Here is a 19,862-nt window from a genome sequence, read left to right as displayed (position 1 = left end):
TGCTTTAGAAGTGAATAATAGGTTTGATACTTGGTTTTCTCTCTCAAACATCAGTCTGCATCTTTCAGACTGGAAGATGGTTTATGAAATTAAATCCAGGTTTATACTATTACTTCATAAAGCTGATACTTGGGGATCATATTAAGATCTTGGCACACTTAGCAGCACCAAGAGTGAACTCTTCCCTTTCAGCCTGAACTCCAGCTTGTACCACATCCTGCCAGGCAGCTCCTGCTCTAAGGCAGAAGTGCTTGGTGCCACCATGTTCAGATTCCAATTTGTTTATGTAGGACAGGCTATAACACAGCATTAACTCAACACTGCATTCCCATTTACAAACACATACCATTACCAGGTACAGGTGCATCACCTGTGTTTCCAAAACCAGTGGCATTATCCCTACTTTACCTTTGCTTCTCAGCCACTTTTTCAGGCAGGGGAAGTCCCCATTTCCTCATCTTTTTGTGCTCCCTGATTGAAAGGAAGGTCCTTCCTTTTTATTTGTTTCTCTTTGTTTTACTTTGGGGTTGGGGGGCACAAGGGCAAGAAAGGTTGGTTTGTATTGAAGATTTAAGTGCTTGGAGTCAAATAACTCCCCTAAGAAAGCAGACTGCTACCTTACAATATTGGTACCATATTCTCTACCAGCAGGAAAATTACAAGGAATGTTTTCCAGTAAGGAAACACCCTCAGCTCTCAAAAATGCTGCTTGTGCTTCCAAAACCCCAAATCAGTCTCTATCCCTACCACTTTGCTTTACAATATAGAAATGCATGACTAATTCCTGCCCTCCATAGGCTGCAGAGCTGGAAACCACCAGTGTCCTGCTGTAGGAGTTCTGCTGCCTTTAACACACATGAGCAAAGCACAGAACTTCTTGTCTCCTGTCCTGTGCTAACTCTGGGCTCCCAGAGCACTGCTGGGAAATCTGCTCAAAGCACTTTCCCCCAAACAGCCCCACAAAATCCTGTCTGTGCTTTTGTGTTTAGTGCTCAGCAGCACTCCAGCATGTGAAGTCAAAAAACATGATCTTGTGAAAATTCTAAGGTGCAAAATTTCCTGGCCTTCTGAGCACCTTCAATAGCAACACTGCACACTGCTCAGCTTTGAGGGCAAGTGCTGCCTTTTCCTATGGATTTAAATGTGTTTCTTTCATGGGAAAGATGACAATCTTGTTAACTTGTACAGCCAAGTGCTTTGTACATGAAGCAAAGGGCCAGCAGTTTATTCTACAGATTCCCCTTATCTGAGGGATGACACTGTCAGGAAAGGGAAACACCTTTTGTATTTCCTGATCAAAATCTGAAAGGTAGGGGGTCAGTTACACATCAGAACCACATTTTACATCAATAACATTTTACTACATATTTTATTACATCAATGGCTTGAAAAAATTTTATTTGATGTCAGCAAACATTGGAAATCATAGAAAAATGAATTATGTAGAATTTCACAAAGGAATTTACCCCACTATAATTCCTCATACAGTAAAATAATCCAAAACCAAATGTTACTTTTCAGTGGCTAAGCAATTTTATAATGCTATGAACATTCATCACAGTAAGTGTGCTGAATAATAGAAAACAGGCAAAAAAGACATTTAAAATATTACTTACAACAGCATTATTACAACATACTTTCTTTAAAATCCCAACGAGTATTTCATCACTTCAAAAGCTATACAGCATTTCCATTATATTTGCAAACTTAACCTTATACATCTTTAAAATCTTGAAAAACTTCTTTTAAGCAATCTATAAGCAGTTAACAAAATTGATAAAATCTACATAATGGAATACTATACACTCCAGTATAAATTTCATTTTAGGAGAATATGAATGTAAACACTCATTATTATACAACATGCATAGACTATACTGACCTTCCATCTTCTGAACTGTAACTTTCACTGCAATTGTGCTTTACTATCAACAGGAAAAGCTGCATTAATCCAGGGAGTGGCAGAAAGTATTTGCTTTAGGGGCATTGCACAAGATCACGAGATTTTGACTTACTGAAGACAAGCTGGAGCTAATAAAATAATTTTTCTCCTTTTTTTTTGTAAAATATCAGCCCACTCATCACTGAATGGGCTATGTACAAATTCATACCAATTTGAAAAATAAACACATCATCAAAAAAAATCTCCTATGATATTTTTGCATTTCATTGACTTGGAGATTTTTGTTCACAAATCCAGTGATCAAGTTAGTGTAATGCACTGTTTGGCTCATATTTGGTGTGCAAGAATACCAACAGCATATTAGCGAATTCACAGAATAAAAACTGAAATTTAAAGTGACAATGAGCATATTTTAATACATAATGTTTCTGATGTATTTGTACAGGAAAGAAAAATGTTTGTCAGGACATTGCTTTAAGAGAGTAAGAGTTTCACTCTTATTTTTAACTATTAAAAAAGTGTTCTAGTGGATATTTATGGGGTCTTCCTGGTTGCAAACTTGTAAAAATATATTAAGAAACCATTATCCCCATAGGTATTAAATATATTGAGACACAACCATTGTGGTTGCACTACCAGGTATGGCTACTACGGTCTTAAGCATCTGATTGTACATTGTTGCTTTACTGTTAAGCACAACTGAGGCATGTATTTTTTTCCCTTGGTTATAAGATTATATTACAAAAATTGATCACTGTTTCAAACCAGTTAAACACGAATATTCAAGTAACAAGGTTGTTTTAATGGTTAAGTGAAAAAAGAAGTTACCTAGCACTTTACACAACTACATAAAAATTAAATAGAACAAATGAAATTTGTTTATGCATATGCAATACACTTTTATATCTTTAAGATTTCTAAAACTAAAACTTAAACTATCATTTTCTTTAACGATACCATATTTTGCACAATAACTTATACTTAGGAGAAATAATTTCCCATTTTCCACAAAATATATATAATTATGACATTCACATCGATAGTTTAAGAAACAAAATTTAAGTGAATATTCTTATTTTATGCAGTTATCTTTGTGGACCCTTCTAGTCAGAATGCAACCAGTTGATGTATCTAATGCTTGACCCATTTAACAAAAGAAAAAGAGGGTCTTCACCTAAACAAGGTCAAACCATTTCAAAAGCTAAAATGATTTTATCGCATTTAAAAACATAGTTCAAGAGAATGTAAAAAACTAAACGTTTAAAATACAGTGCTATTATATTGCATGTATCAACTACAATAAGATAGCAGTAAACTGAAAAATAATGAAACAACTTTTTTCTTCCTAATATCACAAATGATACACATTTCCCCCTACCCCATGGGGATGAAGCCAAAACACAACTTTTCTGATAAGATGGACAGATTTGAGGGCAAAAAACCAATGAGAAGTCCTCACAGGTACCTAAGTCTCCGGCAGAAGCCTGTCCTGATGAGCTCCCCCAGCTGGGATGCAAGCTCCCACACCGGTGAGGACCTCCATGCATTGGTACCAGCAGGAGGTTTAATATTTAATACTAGAGTGTTTCTAAAGAGCAGCATTGCTTTACACCACAACTGTAACTGGATTCACAGTGCTATTTGCCCGGTCTTTATTCCTAATTCACACTGGCTAACTCCTAGCATTCCTTCCCATGAGAGACTCCCAGCTCCAACTGGCACAGGTCTGAAGGAACATTTGAGCCACCAGAGCTGCCAGTTCACAGCAGCAGCTAGGCAATACAGAGGACAGGGAATAGCTCCCTTCCATCCTCCCATCACCTCAGAGGATCTCTCTGGAGCTACTAGACTGGAACTGCTCAGAAACAGCTGCCAAGTGGCTGAAAGGGCCCTTTTGGGGCTCCACCTGCCCTAGGAAATCCCTATCTGCGCTGTGCCTGTGTGTTGCTGCCCAGTTTCTGACAGGGAACTTTCCTCCAAGGGTAAGACCACACCTCAGTGCTACAAGAGGCCACATAACCTGCCTTTCCTGGGGCTGTGACCACATTGCAGGAGGTGCCAGAGCCAGCTCTGTTGCCCAGCATTAGCCTGCCCTGCTCGGGTACAGAGGGCAGAGCCACCATAGCACACAGCACAGCACAGCAGCCAAACCTCAGCACCAAGTCCAGGGCCCAGCCCCAGCTCCACCAACCTCACCTGTGGGCCAGGCCATAGGCTAGCTCATTTCAAGTTGTGTAAGAATGGTGCTGTACATCACTGTGTGCCATCTTGGCCTCAATCCTCTGTACAGGAAGAGAGGCAAGAAAAGTCCTTTTTTCCACCTGCAAAGACATGTGGTGGTTTCTTCCAACATCATTGAATTAACCATTTTTAAATGCTTTGTGACTAGTGTTATTTTGCAGCTTTCCACTGGACAAGAAGTAATACTGCTGCTTCTAGCTTCCCTGGACACTGTCTGCTTGGCACTCAGCAACCACCTTGTTCAAGGTGCAAAGTCCTCCCACAGGACTTGCAAGAACAGTTCCAGTTTAAGCCAGCTAGACAGGCCACAGCACGAGCCATCTGAGCAGAGGGCTGGGATTTGAAAGCTGCATGCACCAAGTATTTGGAAAAGCACCTCTTAGATTTTAAATTGCATATTTTGGTTCAGAACATGACAGCGATGTGTGCTTCAGAAGGGTTAAAATGGCCAATGAAAATTAACCCGGTTCTTCTCCATTACACTTGCAAGAAACCAAAAACTCCTGAAGGCTGAATTTTTGTGCTCCAACCCTCATCCAAACTTCCAGTGGGAGAAGCAGTTTGATGTCTTTGGCAAACAGCGCTCTGAAGAGGAATGAGACACTGGGACAGAAAGTGATCTATGGTAGCCAAATGCAAAAAGGCACATATTCCCCAAAAGGAGAGGCACCAGAGAAAGTTGTTTTGACTTAATCCCACAGAGGATCAGGAAAAAGAAAGTTGTGTAGCACTCACTTAACAAGTTACAATGCAAATGCTGAATGCCAGGGGTTAAATAGCGTATCAAACAGTTTCAGGTTAAGTATTCCCTTTTGCACTAAATAAAAGCCATTAAAATATACAGGAATAAAATGCTCAATTAGGGAGCTTTCTATGAAGCAAGAACACACAAATACAGTGGAAAAAATTGCACAAACCAGAAGTGTAATGAGTTACATCTACAACCTTGGACTGACCAAACCTTAGAAATAACATTTCCTATCACTTTGCATTATTCATGATTGCTTGCTAACATGTCCTGCCACTGCAGAACAAACCTGCCACGGCTGGCGTGTGCACAGGCCCCTCCTTTATAGAAAGCTCACTAATCATAGTGTCATCGTAAGAATACACAGGAAGCGGAGACCACGAGGCCATGCAGCAATACATACTTATACCCTAAGGACCAAGTGTTATAAGAACTCCTAACGTGTAGAGTTACTGTGGGGCTGCTAAGGAGCTCCTTGTTTTGCAGGTTGGTCAAAATTTATAGACAGGTGTTACTGGTTCTAGAAGTCCCCATGCTTAAGCATGACGTTGGTGAAATGGAGAGCTGAGCTACCTGGGTGCTTTTGAAAGAAAGTGGAGGCAGTATGGAGGAATGAGGGGAGATTAAGGCAGATGTAGCACAGGACTGGAAGCGTTTGCCTTTTTTTTGGTAATAGCTGCTTGTCCACAGATATGATGCAGATGGCTGTCTGAGGTTTGCTAATACCTGATATCCTGGATAACACAGTAGTCAACACAAATTGTTCTAGGCTACAGCACCTTCTCACGAAGCAGATGCATATCTGACATCAAGAACAGAAGTAGCCTGGAGGGAAGAGGAGAGAAAAAGCAGACATTTAGTTTAAAATGAATACACATAGACTTTCTAGCATCTCCAAACTCCAACCCAAATCTATAGTACTGACAGTGACAAAACATACAACCCTGCCACATGGGGGGAATTCCAACAGCTTTCCCTGTTCTGAGGCACACTGGGATGTGTTGTTGGGAATCTAAACACATATGAATTAAGACTGGAGTTGATGCTGCTTTACAACCAGCAGCCTCACCTCACCCCTTCAAATAAAAGGAACTGTGGCCACTTGCCATGGCAGAGCCCAAAGCCCTCAGAAGCCTGATGAACCCTTCAGGAGGCTGGTGGCCAGACAGCCAAGGCATGCCAGGGAAGAAAGTACCCAAGGGATTTCAGTGTTAGGCCAGCAAAATCTTCTGGCTACTGCTGAGTCCACCTGACTCGACCAGACACTGCCTGTCCCAGTGCCCTCAAGAGCAGGCACCAGCCATGCAGCACTGCACAAGGAGGGACCAGGAACCCTCTCCCAGCCCATGGAGGTCACTTGTGTCACAAGCCCAGTGATGTTTCACCTTGGCCCCAGAACCACTGAGACAGACACCCCGCCAGCACTTTGCTTATGCCACCTCTGAAGGCAGGAGCTCCACATGCACAGCTTTTTTTGGTCTGGTTCCCACTACTCAGCACTTGTCTGCTTCAGAGTGGGCACCTTCCATCACTAATCTCAGGATCACAACTGCTGCTGTAGTAGTCATTTTACCAGACCTTGCTGTCTTGCCTCCATTCTCCCAACTCATTTGGGATCCTCACTGCTCCAGTATCCACCCACCTGGCCACATCAGCCCACTCCAGCTCCTGCGGAAGCCATTGCTTCCCTATGTCAAGTGAGATTCCCCTTTTTGACCTCAGCTTTCAGAAGCAAGGATGTATTTGAAGAGAGAAAGAATCTCAGAGGGCTCAGAGAAGAAAAGTTCTGCATTACCAGCAGAGTATAACATAATTCTACAGGACACAGGAAAAGACAGTGGCAAGAGCCACATATCTTTCAAATTGGTGGCTATGGACTAGCACCAATGCTGGTTTGCTCCATCTCTCAATTCTGGAAGAATGGGACAATTTCACTCACACACACCTGTGAAGGCAAGTGTTCTGAGTTTGGTTTTGTTCATTTCTCATACCTTTGGACTTAGCTCCCAAATATAAGCATCTTTGAATTGCATGTTATTAGGTTTTGTGAAGCAGTGAAGTTCTGCTTTTTGAATGTCCAAGTGATCCAGCCCTAATCAGAGCAACAAAAATATACAGCACATTGAGAAGTCTTTACTCCATGTTCAACCAAGATTTGCCTTATGCTGTTGACTGTGCTTGCATTTACAATGCATTTTTTTCAACAAGTTGTCTTAAATTAGGCCAAAGGGAGTACTTGATCAGACTTTTTAACACACAAACCTCTACCATGGTTTTCTTCTACTAGATTAAGTATTAATCTTTATTGTTAATACTAAATTTTTGTAACTAACTTCCATACTTAAACATCCTACAGTCGCTTTGTTAATTTCAAACCTACATGGCCGTTGGAAAAGTGTTAACTCTGAACCTCCATCAAGAAGAGGCTGTTCCTAAAATTTGCCTTTACAGAAATAGTTGTAAACTGAAAGAAACTTTGCCTTTAGGTAGCTCCAGAGTGAAGTTCCACACACTCATGTTGCTTATAGCTTTCTTCCCTTCATTCAAGTGAAACCACTCACCAAAAATGAAAGAGCAAGCTTTGGCTCAAGATTCTATGATCCCACAAAGCCAAACCCAGAAGAGCTGGAAGAACTGAGTGCAGGGAAAAAATCCAAGATAAAGATGCAAGGGGTTTCAGCAGAAAGAGGTATTAAAACATCTATGTTCTGATGAGATACACATACTGTCAGAGGGCTGCAAATTTAATGTTCTCCTTCCACTTTCATACAAGCCTGGATCTCCCAATTCCCCAAATCAGTACTGGAATTGTATACCCAGATGAAGTGAAATATGCACTGACTGAAGATTGACAAAAATGGCTTTTGCAAAGACTACATATATATATATAAATACACACATACATCTATTTGAACTGAGCTCAGATTGGGAATTTGATGTGACTTTTGAATTGGATTTACCTCATCTTCCTCTTCAGACATTTTAGTGGAATTATCAGGAGATTTTACAGGCTTCTGGCTATTGGTTCCATTTGTCTCCTCTTTGCCATGCTCTGCCTCCCACTCCTGTAGGACTTCATCTATGTTGAAACGACGTCGATAATTTACAAAAAAGTTTTTCACTTGCACCACAGATTTGTTTCCAATCACATCAGAGATTGCCTGAAAGTCTCGGCCGTATTTCCTGATTGCTAAAAGCAACAAAAATAAAAACAAAAACTGTGTTATTTCCATAAAGACCACAAATCAGGCTCAAGACACAGCATAAAGATCCAAAGCTGAACTTCTGTCAAGGTTTCAAACCTTCTTCAGATTAATGCAGAATAAAAAAAAAGGTTTAAACCGGGAAAGAGACACAGTTAAAACCAGTCCTGGAGAAGAGAATAGAGGTGTAGTAAAAGATGGGTGGAGTCAAATGTACAAGGCCTGTTTAAATCTGGCTGTACTGCTTGAAAAGTTAGACAGACAAAGATGACAGCAGTGACTCCAGCTGAGAGTCACTTTCTGAAAGCTTGGACAAGCAGACACTATTTGCCAATATTCATGACGCCATTTATGTTGCCCAGGGAGGGGAAGGGGGAAAATTGCATCCCTGTTCAAATACATTCTTTGGGCATTAGTATATGGCAGTGTCCAAGTCCTCCTTCCTTACCTTCTGAAGAGAAACTCAGCTCTGACATGCACCAGGGTTTTGACTATCAACAACTGAAGTACAAATAAACTTGTAGTGCCATACCTTGTACAGCAAGAAGCTGCTCATCTGTGGTCCAACGTGCATTAAATTTCTGGACGACCTAGACAACAACAGCAACAAAAATTCATTTATATACTTTCACTTGTATCTGAGCTCATAAAAACCTCTCAAAATTGCAACAAGGAATTAACTGTTAGTCAAAGTACATCACTAGCATTTATCTTCACAATTAACAAAAGTCAGAAAATGATCTCACCTCTGGAAGTCTGTATTGTTCTATACCACCTTCAAGCTTTTCTTTGAGCGCGCTGTTTGTCTGTTTGATATTCTGAATCTGAAAAGAAAGTTACATCCCTTTAAGAAGGATTAAAAAAAAAAATCTTTGGACAAGCCCTTTTCCAGCAGCCTTGGCAGGAACCTCACAAGCTCAGCCTTCCAGTTTTTCTCACAATCTGCCTTCTCCAAAAAGAAAGCTTGCTATATTGGAATAATGTACAGCAAGAGCAGCTGGCAAATCAGGAGATCCCATTTAATTTATTCTCCACTGTCTACAAGTCATTTGGAGCAAGAACTGCCCCAACTTCCAGGCCTGTATAAAGCCCAGCATAAGAAGACCAAACCCATCTGCAGCAAGCAATGAATCAAAGACTGTTAAAGAGTTCAGCTTCTCCCGGAGTGCCAGGAAAAAGGCTTCAGGCCAAAATACCAATTCTATTAAGTTTAATAAAAAGCTTGAGACAGATCTCTGCTTTAGAAACAGCAAAATGCTCAGATCTAGGCAACAAACTCATGTAGCAAACCTGTATTTACTCACAGATACTTGAAAAACATTTGTTTAAAAGGCAGATCCATCAGGGAAGCAAAAGGTACATAAGGAGTCTGTATGATACCTGTCTAGGAAAGACTAAGCCAAACATCTCTGTGACTTCTAAAAGTACCACATGAAAAGGCAAAGGAAAGAGCTGCTGCAGATGGAAATTGCATACTACTGAAATAAATGTCACCTGAGGAAAGTTACAGTTAAAACTGTAGACAGACTTCTGAACTGCAAGAAAAGCTAGGTGCCAACAAATGTTCCTTCAAGTCCTGCTATGAACTTTCCCTTGTTTTACTTCAGGTCGAAAGGAGGCTTGCCCACAGAACTAAAACATAAGAGATGTAAAACCCAGAGCTACATTCAGACCACAAGGACAGCAGCCTGTCAACACTGTGCATCATCACTGCCAAGCTACAAATTCCTGCCAGCTTTGCAGGAATTTGCCTGTTTGCAACAGGCACTGCCAGCAAACCCAGCAGTCACTCCTGTGCGATCCCGCTCGTACCTGCCGTTTGATGGAGACCAACTCCATGTCCAGTTGTCTGAGTACAGTGGTAGCAGCTGTGGCATTGGCAGAAACAGCTTCCACATCTTCCTGGGAAAGGAACATTCCTTTGGGAGGTTTCCTCTTTGCTCTGTTCTTGGCCTGTGTACTGTGCTTCTCCTTCTTCACCTGAGGGACAGTTTCAGCAGGTGGCACCTGGCAAACAGCAGTCGGTCATTTTACAAAACCAAGTATCCTTAGAGATCCCTTCCAGCTCACGCCATTCTGTGACTCTGATTTTTCAGCCACAACAACGTCAGTATGCAGACAGGAGGACATTTTTGCTTTAAGTGGCATGTCATACAAACTGTCTTATACAAATTTCTCCTTTCCTTTAGCAGCTTTCAGTGTTTACAGAGATATCGTGGTTGCCTTCTCTGCCCATTCTCATTTTGGGAGACAGATGCCCAATTTTGCTCTATTAAATGTTCTGGTTATTTTCAAACCTTCAAAACCCTTCTTCTTGTTTTCATCATCAGATCTGAACACACCACCAGAAGGAAACAAAGTGAAGTGTGGAAACAGAAAGAACACAACTAAAACAGTTTACTGAGAGTTGTTTTACTACCTGACAGACACAGGAAGGAATAAATCAAAGGATAAAGGAGTGAGGTGACAACAGGGTAATTCTTAGATTGTTACACCATTTCTTGGAAGCCAGGTTTTCTTGCATAGCACTTGAATATCAACTGTTCCATCAAAATGGTGCAGTTTTACCTAAAATAAATTTTAAGTCTTTTTTTTTTGAAAAAGGAGTATTTCAAAGAGCACTTGCCATTTTTATCCTTTATGTCTAAAGCAAAGACAAGTAGATTAGCCAGGACACTTACTACAGATCCTTCATGAGCACAGCTGATTCTAAGACAGCAATCCCATTTCTTGCAGAAGTTATACTCAACAATCAACTCATACTTAAGATTTTTTACCCTCCCCAGTGACTGGAGCCTGGCCAAGAACACAGAACAGAAGAGTGGCAAGGAGAGAAAAAGCAGAGGGGAGGCAGTACATGTGAATCCTCTGCTTGATCACTGCAAGCTTTAAACACATTGGCTTCACTTGGTGCTATTGTTTTCCTCCTAATGTGCAGCTACATGGAGTTTCTACACAGTTTTTGGCATTTGCCCATTAGTATTGAATGCTTGCATTTGAAACCACACGAAGCTGGGCACCAAACCCCAAGTAGGTATGAGGTTCTGACTCCCAAAGGACTCCAGCACAGCTGGCACGGATAAAAGCTTTCACCCTCCTCATGGGCACAATGGCCAGAGCCCCACAGCAGCAGCAGCAATGTGGACAGTTGCCTGCTCTCAACTTTTTTCTTCCATCCATTGGTGCACAGTATTCCACGAGATCTAATGCCTAGGGCAAGCCCAGAGGCAAGAGGTAACTCAGGGGTATCCCTCCTGCAATGGCCAATGTCTCTTTGCAGACAGGAAAGCAGGTGGTGAGCAGGAGAAACCAGACTGGCTTAGCTATGAACAAGTGAAGTAAGCTCTGCTCTCTGCTTCAGAAGGGAGCACTTTGATAACTGAGCCAGGTAAATTATTCAGCATGGATAGACATTTCAGATCCACTCATATTTCATCTACATACACTGCTTCCCAGGACTACACAGCAATGCCTCACTGCAGGTTCAGCCTGTCTGCTGACCAACAGGCAATGCCTGCAGTGCAAACATCCCAGAAGCTTCAACATTAAAGAAAAATGAAAGCAGTTTCAAATTACTGTTTTACACAGTTCAAAAAATGCAAAGCTCTTTTGTGCTGCAGACAAGAACCAGAGCTCCAGCAGAACAATTTCTGACAGCTCCAAATGCCTCTAGGCCCCAGGAAAAATTGGAACATCTAGTCTGTCCTGGAAACTCTTCTTTCCTGGCCACACACATTTCTCTTGAGAATTAAACCAATTTTTGAAAACCAGAGAGAATTAAAATGCAGGGATTTAGAAGGGATTTAGCAGTGCTCCTGTTTATTTAGATATTGCCACTGCTATCCAGCACACTTCAGTCTTACAAACTCCTTAATACAATGTTCCCTTCCTCAGATTTCACTGTGTAAAAAGGAAATAAAGCTATCTCAAGCTACATAGAAACAGAGCATGAAGTGGGAGGCACTTTCAGGAACAAGGAAGATACAGAGGAAGCAGGTCTAGGTCATGACCTCAGTATTACAGAGTCACTATGCAAGGAAATCCAAACAGTTGCACTAACAATTAAATTAAAAAAAAAAAAAAAGAAAAAAGGATTCTTCTTCCAATGATCCTCAAAGGAGGAAACAGATGAACACCACCACTTCAGATACTCTGAGAAATCCCAGTATTACTGGGTAAGTCAGAGAGCAACCAACAGGTCTCAGAGCTGAAAGAACATCTCTGCAGATCTGGGACAGGGAGGTTCCTTCCAGTAAGAGTCCCGGGCTGCTGGCACATCACAGCCCCTGCATGTCTGACCACATCATTACAGAAACCTAATGACCAAGGACAAACTTGTCCCCTCCTGGTTACCTGCTCTCTCTCTCAAGGCATTTCAAATAAGCCCTAAATTCAGGTACTGTAAAATCAGAATCACTGAATCCTTAAGTTGGAGAAGACCTCCAAGATCATGGAGTCCAATTTTTGACCAAACACTTATCAACTAAACCACAGCACTAACTGCCCTGTCCAGTCATTTCTTGAACACCTCCAGGGATGGTGACTCTGCTATGTTCCCAGGCAGCCCCTTTCAGTGCTTGACCACCCTTTCAGTGAAAAAATTATTTCTGATGTCCAATCTGAATCCCCCTTAAGGACATTTTCTCTCATTGCGTCCCTGGATGCCTGGGACCAACCTCCACCTTGCCAAAATCTTCTCTCAGGCAGCTGCAGAGAGTGATAGAGGTCTCCCCTGAGACTCCTCCTCTCCAGAATGAACAAGCACAGCTGAACTCTGAACAGGCTGTGAAGGCTGTCAGCCCCATTTTGTCCTCCAGCACAATCCTGTCCTGAAAAGTCCCCACAAGGCTGCCATGGCACACACAGCCAGATTGAATACACTGCATGAGTTTCAGATTGGTTTGAGCGCCATGGCCTGTACCAGTGTGACAAGGAGGGCACAAAGCCTCCTCCCACACTAAGATTTTCTGCAAAAATGTCTTCATGGTAACTGTCCAAACCAGACATCTGATCTGGTTTGGCCTTACATGCAGCCAAGTTGGTGAAGAGCTACCTTTCTTCCCTCTTCTGCAGCAAGTTCAGGACATGTCAGCATTGGTTGGGAAGGAAGAAATAATAAAGGGGGTTGAAGAGAGTTCTTTTACAGATGCAAGCTTTTGAAGAGCTTACAGAAAAATCTTAACTGTAAATTCATTAAAATAATGGGAAATGGGACAATAGCATTATTTACAAAACACTAGAGAGCTGCAAGTACACAGCTGGAACTTAGCCAAGTGAGAATCCTTCCTGTCTGAGTGTTGCTGAGGCTTCTGAGAACTCAGTTTCTTGTAAGGATTAATATAAATGGCTTCACATCCACTCTGCCCCTAGGAAGACATCAGGAACATGCTGGTTCCATCAGTGGAAACAACAGCAAAACTTTCCTGGAAAGTCTAGAGAGCACCCTCACGTGGGTGAAGAGTAGATGGAATGTTGTGATTTTTCAGTTATTTCCATGCAAAATTATTTGTTGGAGGAATTAATCTCACTGAGAGTGACTGACAAAACCATTACTCTGGAACCTTTTTATGACTGTGTGGGATCCTGTCTTTAAATACATCTAGTGGATTTTCCCTAAATATAATCTTTTAAAAAATGAAGAAGTAGAATGACTGGGAGAGAGAGACTGGGAGAGAAATCAGGCTAGAAAAACCATGAAAGGGAGCTAACTTCAAGGAAAGAAGGTCTTAATCATCTTCCTGTAACTCACACATTCAACCCACACTGCTGCTGAACAAGGTGTTTTTATTTAGTAACAGGTAACCTGCAGGTTATGCACATGGAGATTAAATATATGATCTCCTGCAGGGCATCACAGGCTGGGTTTTCAGAACTGTGGTATTTGTGTAGCTATTTTCATCCAGAATTCTATGCCCACAGAAAATGAAGTACTTGAAGTGAAACACAAGTACTACATTTTGAGCTGATGTAACAACAGGTTAAGGTCACCCTGCCAGACAAAATTAACTAGGCACAAAAGCTTTCTCCTTTACTTTTCACCAGTACAGCTACAATCCTGGTGCTGCTGAAGTGACAAGGATTGCTGGGGAATTCAATACATCAGGAATGTACCTTAGAGACTAACCTGTACATAAATGCACTTTTGTTGGTCTACCTAGAACAAAAGGATGGATCCCCCCTCCACCAAGCCATCTCCATAGGGGCTTGTGCTTCTACTCCCTCTCCATGCAGTTAGGTTGATTTAAACCACTGAGGGTGGTTTAAGCTAACACAGACAAAGAGAAGACAAAAGAGACTGGAAACAATCACATAGTACATTAGCATGGGATAGTGAAGTGTTAAATTTTCCCAGCTCTATTCATAACAACTTCTTTATCTATACTTGTCTTGATCTATGAATAATTCTGAAGACAATTCTTTTCTTGTATGACAACTAGACAAAGTACTGAAGAAAATTAGATACTGTCATGAAGTAGCTAGTAAATAAAACACTTTAATTTGTACAAGAGTAAGAAACAGAATTATACCTCCTTTTTGCTCTCCTTGTTTTGTTCAACTTCAATGTCAATAGGGTTATTTCCATTTGCTTCCTCCATTTCATCCTCACTGGAAGACAAAAGCAAACAGTACTGTATTAGTTTGTGAGGCTCTCTTTTTCTATAAACAGCATGCTAAAACAAAAGCATGAATGCCACAGCAAACCCAAAACCTCTCCTTAGTTTTATTCCCAGGATGTGGGTTTTTTGGGGGGATTGGTGTTGATTTTATTTGGTATCAGTTTAAGTCAATAAATTCTTAATTCTGAGGATAGTGCATAGAGGGACACTTCTCAGCGTACTTAGGCAAAATAAATCTACACAAATGAAGGCAAGAGACATGAAATTAATTCCACAAGTTATCTTTCAAAGAACATGGGACACCAAGCATTTTTACTTTAGGCAAACTGAGACAGAAAGAAAGACTTAAAAATACAGCAAGTAGCTAAAACACAGATTTCATGAAACTCCTTAATATTTAGCAAAACAGAGATGCACAAGATGAACTCCCTCAAGAACAAGCATAAAAAATGCTTGGTTTTTCTTTTTTTTTTTTTTTTTCAGTGACAGCCTCACATTTTATTCTCCCCTGGAAAAGCAAAAGATGTTATCAGTTACAGAGTAATAATAGGCATGAAATTGAGGCCATATTGAAAGCAACCTTGGCATACCTGTCCAGTCTGGCTTAGGTGGAATTTTAATCAGACATCAAATCAAATGTGTTTTCATGATTTAGAATTTTGTACTGTACACAACCAAAGTAAATTGCATTGGCCATTTGAAATGATGCCCAGAAACAGAAGAAATAAGCTGATGTAATCAAAGCATTTTTATTAATCAAAAAATTAACCTATTTTGTCATACCAAACTTCATAGCTGGTGCAGATATGTCCCAGCTCCAGGACAGGGCATGGCTGTGCTCACAGGGAGGAGGAGCCAGCAGGCACAGCATGTGCTGCTGAGCTCGGCTGTGGCATCAGCTCTCACCTGGCCATGTCCCTGCTACAGCCACATCCCAAGGAGGAATGGGCTGCCATCCTTCTCCACAAGAGCAGGCACTTGTACAAACCACTTCTGCTCTCCCAAGCCACCTGGCTCAGCAGCTGATTGACAATTTAGTTTGGGTAATGATGATTCCAGGGAATCCACTCCCAAGCATCCCTTCCCAGAGCTGCACACAAAGTCCCTCACATACAACTTAGAACAAGTGCTGAAAACCTGGTCCCAAATGCACTGAGAGCTGTGTTAGTGGCAATCTGAGGGGTTGGGGAATTTCCCTGCCTAGCCACAAAAGGGATATAGAGGTATTTGAGTGAGGTACCTCAGACTGCCTCTTCTCTTAACCCCAAAAGAACTTCTTTGTGTTCTCACCTAGGTTCAGATTTCAGCCTTTTCACAACAGTCTTTGCTGTGCTGATAGTTTGTTCTTGTATTCTATTCTAGCAAGTGCCCCTAGACATGAGCTGAATTAAAGCCCACCTCCTCAATTCTGCAGCTGTAGACACCGATTGCCATAACCAAAGAACACTTCTGAAGCTCTGCCAACACCAAATGGCACAGTACAACCTGAAAATCCAGGCACCCTAAACTCACCCAGAGTGGATTCCACACCCTGCATGGCTGCACTGACAAATCCTTTGAGGGTGCAGGGGTTTGACTATTTTACATAATGGAGGGGAAGAACAGAAATCAAACATCAAGCTGACAGCCTGGTGCTTAGCTTCCTGCAGATGTAAACCAAGTTAAGCACTCCCAATCCAGCTGCCCTCCTCAAAGGTTACAAAATTACAGCACATGGCAGCCCACACAGTTCTTTCCCATTCACCAGATGGTCTGAGGTGCTACTTTTCCTAGCAAACAGGCACAGGTACTGAAATGTGTGTTTCTAAACTCCAGTAATTTCATTTGTGAGCACAGAACAAAAAGAGAGATGAGTATTAAAAGACCTTAAACTACATGGTACAAGACAAACACACACTCCATATAAAAGATCCCCCCCTCCAATCAATAACTTCAATCAATAACTAGTAGGAAAGCTGAAAAACTAAACAAACAAAAAGCCCCAACAATCAGGATGGGGAGCAGAAAAATAGAGAGTCTTTGCAGAGAAGAGAAAATAATGGAAAAAGAGACAGGTCAAAGAAAGCCAACCAAATACTGGACAAGCTGGCTGTCAGTATTCTCCCTGGCCCTGCCTGCTAAGCAAGTATTGCTGACCTAATGGAGAGATGGGAGAGGCTAAGTGAGTCATTGGTATAGCACAGCTCAACCCTAGAAACACATTTCTTCCCCCTTCCCAAACAAGAGTTGCTCACATGCAGTGGAGCCAGCAAACAGTCAATGGGAAATGCAACAAGCCCTCTGAGGGGAAAGGTGTTTGCAGAATTTTGCCCAATTATGTCAGAAGTCTTCCAAAGGCAGGCACACTTAAAGTCTGGTTTGCAATTGCAAACCTTAATTGCATTTTAGAGCAGGTTGAGAAGGCACCTGCATCAAGCAGTTGGAGTTGCTGCTGTTCAGAGTGGTTGTTTTTGCCACAGTCACGTGAAACCTCTGCATTTCTGAGGCTCTTTCAGCTCCAGAGCTAGGTGAATTGACAGTAACTGTACAGATACTTACACTGCTGACCTGCCTTCAAGGGCTTGCATGGCTATCCAGGAGGGTGAGCTTGCAGAAAAGGCATGACTCAAGCTCATTTGCTAAATCTCAGTGTCTAATGACCTCCTGAACACCACCAGCCTCACCCAAACGCCAAAGCACCCAGCACTCCCTGGAACAGCTCAGCCAGAGAGCTCATCCTAAGTTCCCCTGTGCTACCCTCTTCTCAGTCACTCAAAATCAGACCCTTAACTTCATCTTTCTCAGGAAACAGAGCTTGGTCTGGCAGCCTTTTCTTGGTCACAGTTTTCTAAGAGGCAGGAGGAAGAGTCTGTGTGTGTACAGGCACAGGCTCAGAGGGCTCCTGCACTGGAGCCTGTTTCCTGTAGCAGGTGCACGTTCTCACTCTGCTGAGCATCACGTGGAGGAAATAAAGGCAGACTTCAGCTCTTTCATTAATTCCTTTTACTGTCCTTCTTATCAGCTTATCAGCTTTTCTGGTTCTGCTGACAACAGTGCCAATCAGATTGTAAACAGATTTAATTTCAATTTTCCAACCCTCAAGCAGTATCACAGAAAAAGTTCTAGAATGGTGGGACTGTAACCAGGGCACTGGAGGGCAATCAGGAACTGCAGTGTCAAAAAGGGAACACAGCTAACTGCCAACTGCCTTTTGCCTTTAAGCAAAGCAAAACATAGCAGGGAAGAGGGGTGGGGAAAGGTGTGGTACCAGGAAACATTTTGGGGAAAATCCTACATCTGGTTTCTTACAAGCTAACAGGAATTTCTGGGACAGACTAAAGAAATCAGTGTGTGCAATATATGACCTTTCTGCTTGCAAACCTACCTTTCCTCACGTTCCCTTTTTTGCTTACGAGCATGACGGTCCATCACACTGGTTTTAGTCCTTGTCTTCTTCCAGGAGTAGTAAAATTTCACCAGGCTGGCTATTGATTTGTCAGGAAGCTGTAAATTAAACATGTATTCTTTTATATGTTTATATGTAAAGTATCCCCAGAAGTTCACACACAATTGGTCTGTTTTTCCAAGGAACATCAGACCTCTTAACATTGGATTCTCTCAAAGGCTCAAGCAAGGCAGTTCTGTAACCTTTCCAGAAATGTTCTATGGGGGAGCATTTCAGGTTAGTGCCTACTATTTAGGACATCAAGGTCTCCAAAGAGCATCTCAGCAAGCTTCCACTCACCAGTCAAGCAGCTGGTTCCCTCCAGAATAGGGCAACACAGCAAGAGCAAATCTGAAATGAGGCCTCAAAACTGAGGTAACAGTTTTAAAGCCAGAACAGACCTAAAACAGTTTTAAAGCCAACACAGAGACATGTAAACAATCACAGAAACTCCTGAATTGCAAACATCCCAAGCATGTCTTTCATGTTTGGTTAAATAGGTTTATTCACACCATTCACATGACAAAGTCTATTCAAAGGTCTCAAAAAGGATCTTTTCAAAAGGTGAAATGCTACTGAGGGTGAACTGAGGGTACAGGAAAATGGAAATTTTTTTTGTTCCCTTACACATTCTAACTAGGAATGAAAAGTCTGCCTCCAAAAAGCACAGAACTACATTAAGACTAATTCTCTACTTTTGAGGCACTCTACATGGATGCTCTTACACAGGACTTTTAAAAGGTGAAAGTCCAGTCTTTTCTGATGAATAAAACATTTTTTACTTAAGTGTCTGATTCAGTTTGGAGGGCAGAGCAGGTGAGGAGGAAAACAAAACTCTGAGCAAGAGTCAGATATCTTTCACTCAAATACTGCTGTTTAAGTCTTCACCTGAGACAAGCCTGGTTCTCAAACTGCAGACTGACTTTAGGTTCTAATAACAGATCACACCAGCATTCCCACTCTGGCCCACAGCTGCACACAGGCAGAAATCCACAGGTGCTAAGTCAATGTTGTGTTGCCAACAGCCATGCAACAGGCTGGTGTTCTTAAAGAGTTCCACAGAACCAAATCAGGGACAAGGCTGCTCATGACAAACATCCACTTGGCTATAAACTGGTACTAAGAGTGCCAAAATATCAGAACCAGCTCTGATAAATACTATAACTTGCCTTTCATTCTCTGGCTTTGGAGATTTCTCCCCTCAGTTCCAATCTGCAGGGGTACTAATGGGGCAGCATCTATAAACCAACAACTAACATGCTCCTGAGCCATTGATTCCTGTCCCCTGCTACACACAAAGCTTCATGCCATTTAATTCCTTTCATGCAGAATCGCTTTCCTGGGAGTAACAGTAAAAAAATATCATTACCTAGGGAACAGTGCATGAGCTTGGCATCCCTGTATTGGAATGAACTTCACTCAGGGACAGAGCCATGCTTCTGCACATAAACCAAATTGAGAATTTCTTGCTTTGGCAGTTAACCGACCAACAGGACGGGCTTTATGTTCTTTTTTCCCCAGGACATTCCCCTGCCCTATTTTGCCTTCTATAGAAGAACTCAGGAATAAAGCAGCTCCACTCTTCAACAGTTCCATCACCTGACCCAAGGAATGGGAGACCCTAGGACTCCAAGAATATTTGGAAATCAATGTCAGTGAAGGACAAGGAACATCAAGGAAGACATGATGAAAACAAGCCTCTTTCTGCCATCCTTTTGGAAAGGGA

General features: G+C 41.8%; 1 protein-coding gene across 1 annotated transcript in view; it reads right to left on the bottom strand.

Annotated features, from left to right (window-relative positions):
* Nucleotides 1–1,339: 1,339 nt before the first annotated feature.
* RCOR1 (REST corepressor 1) overlaps nucleotides 1,340–19,862 on the bottom strand; it is a 44,094-nt gene continuing 25,571 nt past the window's right edge. The window contains exons 5-11 of the mRNA XM_014311866.2: nucleotides 18,077–18,195; nucleotides 14,623–14,701; nucleotides 9,908–10,102; nucleotides 8,842–8,919; nucleotides 8,628–8,685; nucleotides 7,853–8,082; nucleotides 1,340–5,717 (exon numbers count right to left, since the gene is read on the bottom strand). Coding sequence (XP_014167341.2) covers nucleotides 5,676–5,717; nucleotides 7,853–8,082; nucleotides 8,628–8,685; nucleotides 8,842–8,919; nucleotides 9,908–10,102; nucleotides 14,623–14,701; nucleotides 18,077–18,195 — 801 coding nt within the window. The 3' untranslated portion in view covers nucleotides 1,340–5,675. The remainder of the gene's footprint in view (nucleotides 5,718–7,852; nucleotides 8,083–8,627; nucleotides 8,686–8,841; nucleotides 8,920–9,907; nucleotides 10,103–14,622; nucleotides 14,702–18,076; nucleotides 18,196–19,862) is intronic.

Source organism: Geospiza fortis, unplaced genomic scaffold, assembly GCF_000277835.1.
Source record: "Geospiza fortis unplaced genomic scaffold, GeoFor_1.0 scaffold23, whole genome shotgun sequence".
Lineage (NCBI taxonomy): Eukaryota > Metazoa > Chordata > Aves > Passeriformes > Thraupidae > Geospiza > Geospiza fortis.
Note: the sequence above shows the minus strand (reverse complement) of the source record. Positions and strands in the feature narration are given on the sequence as shown.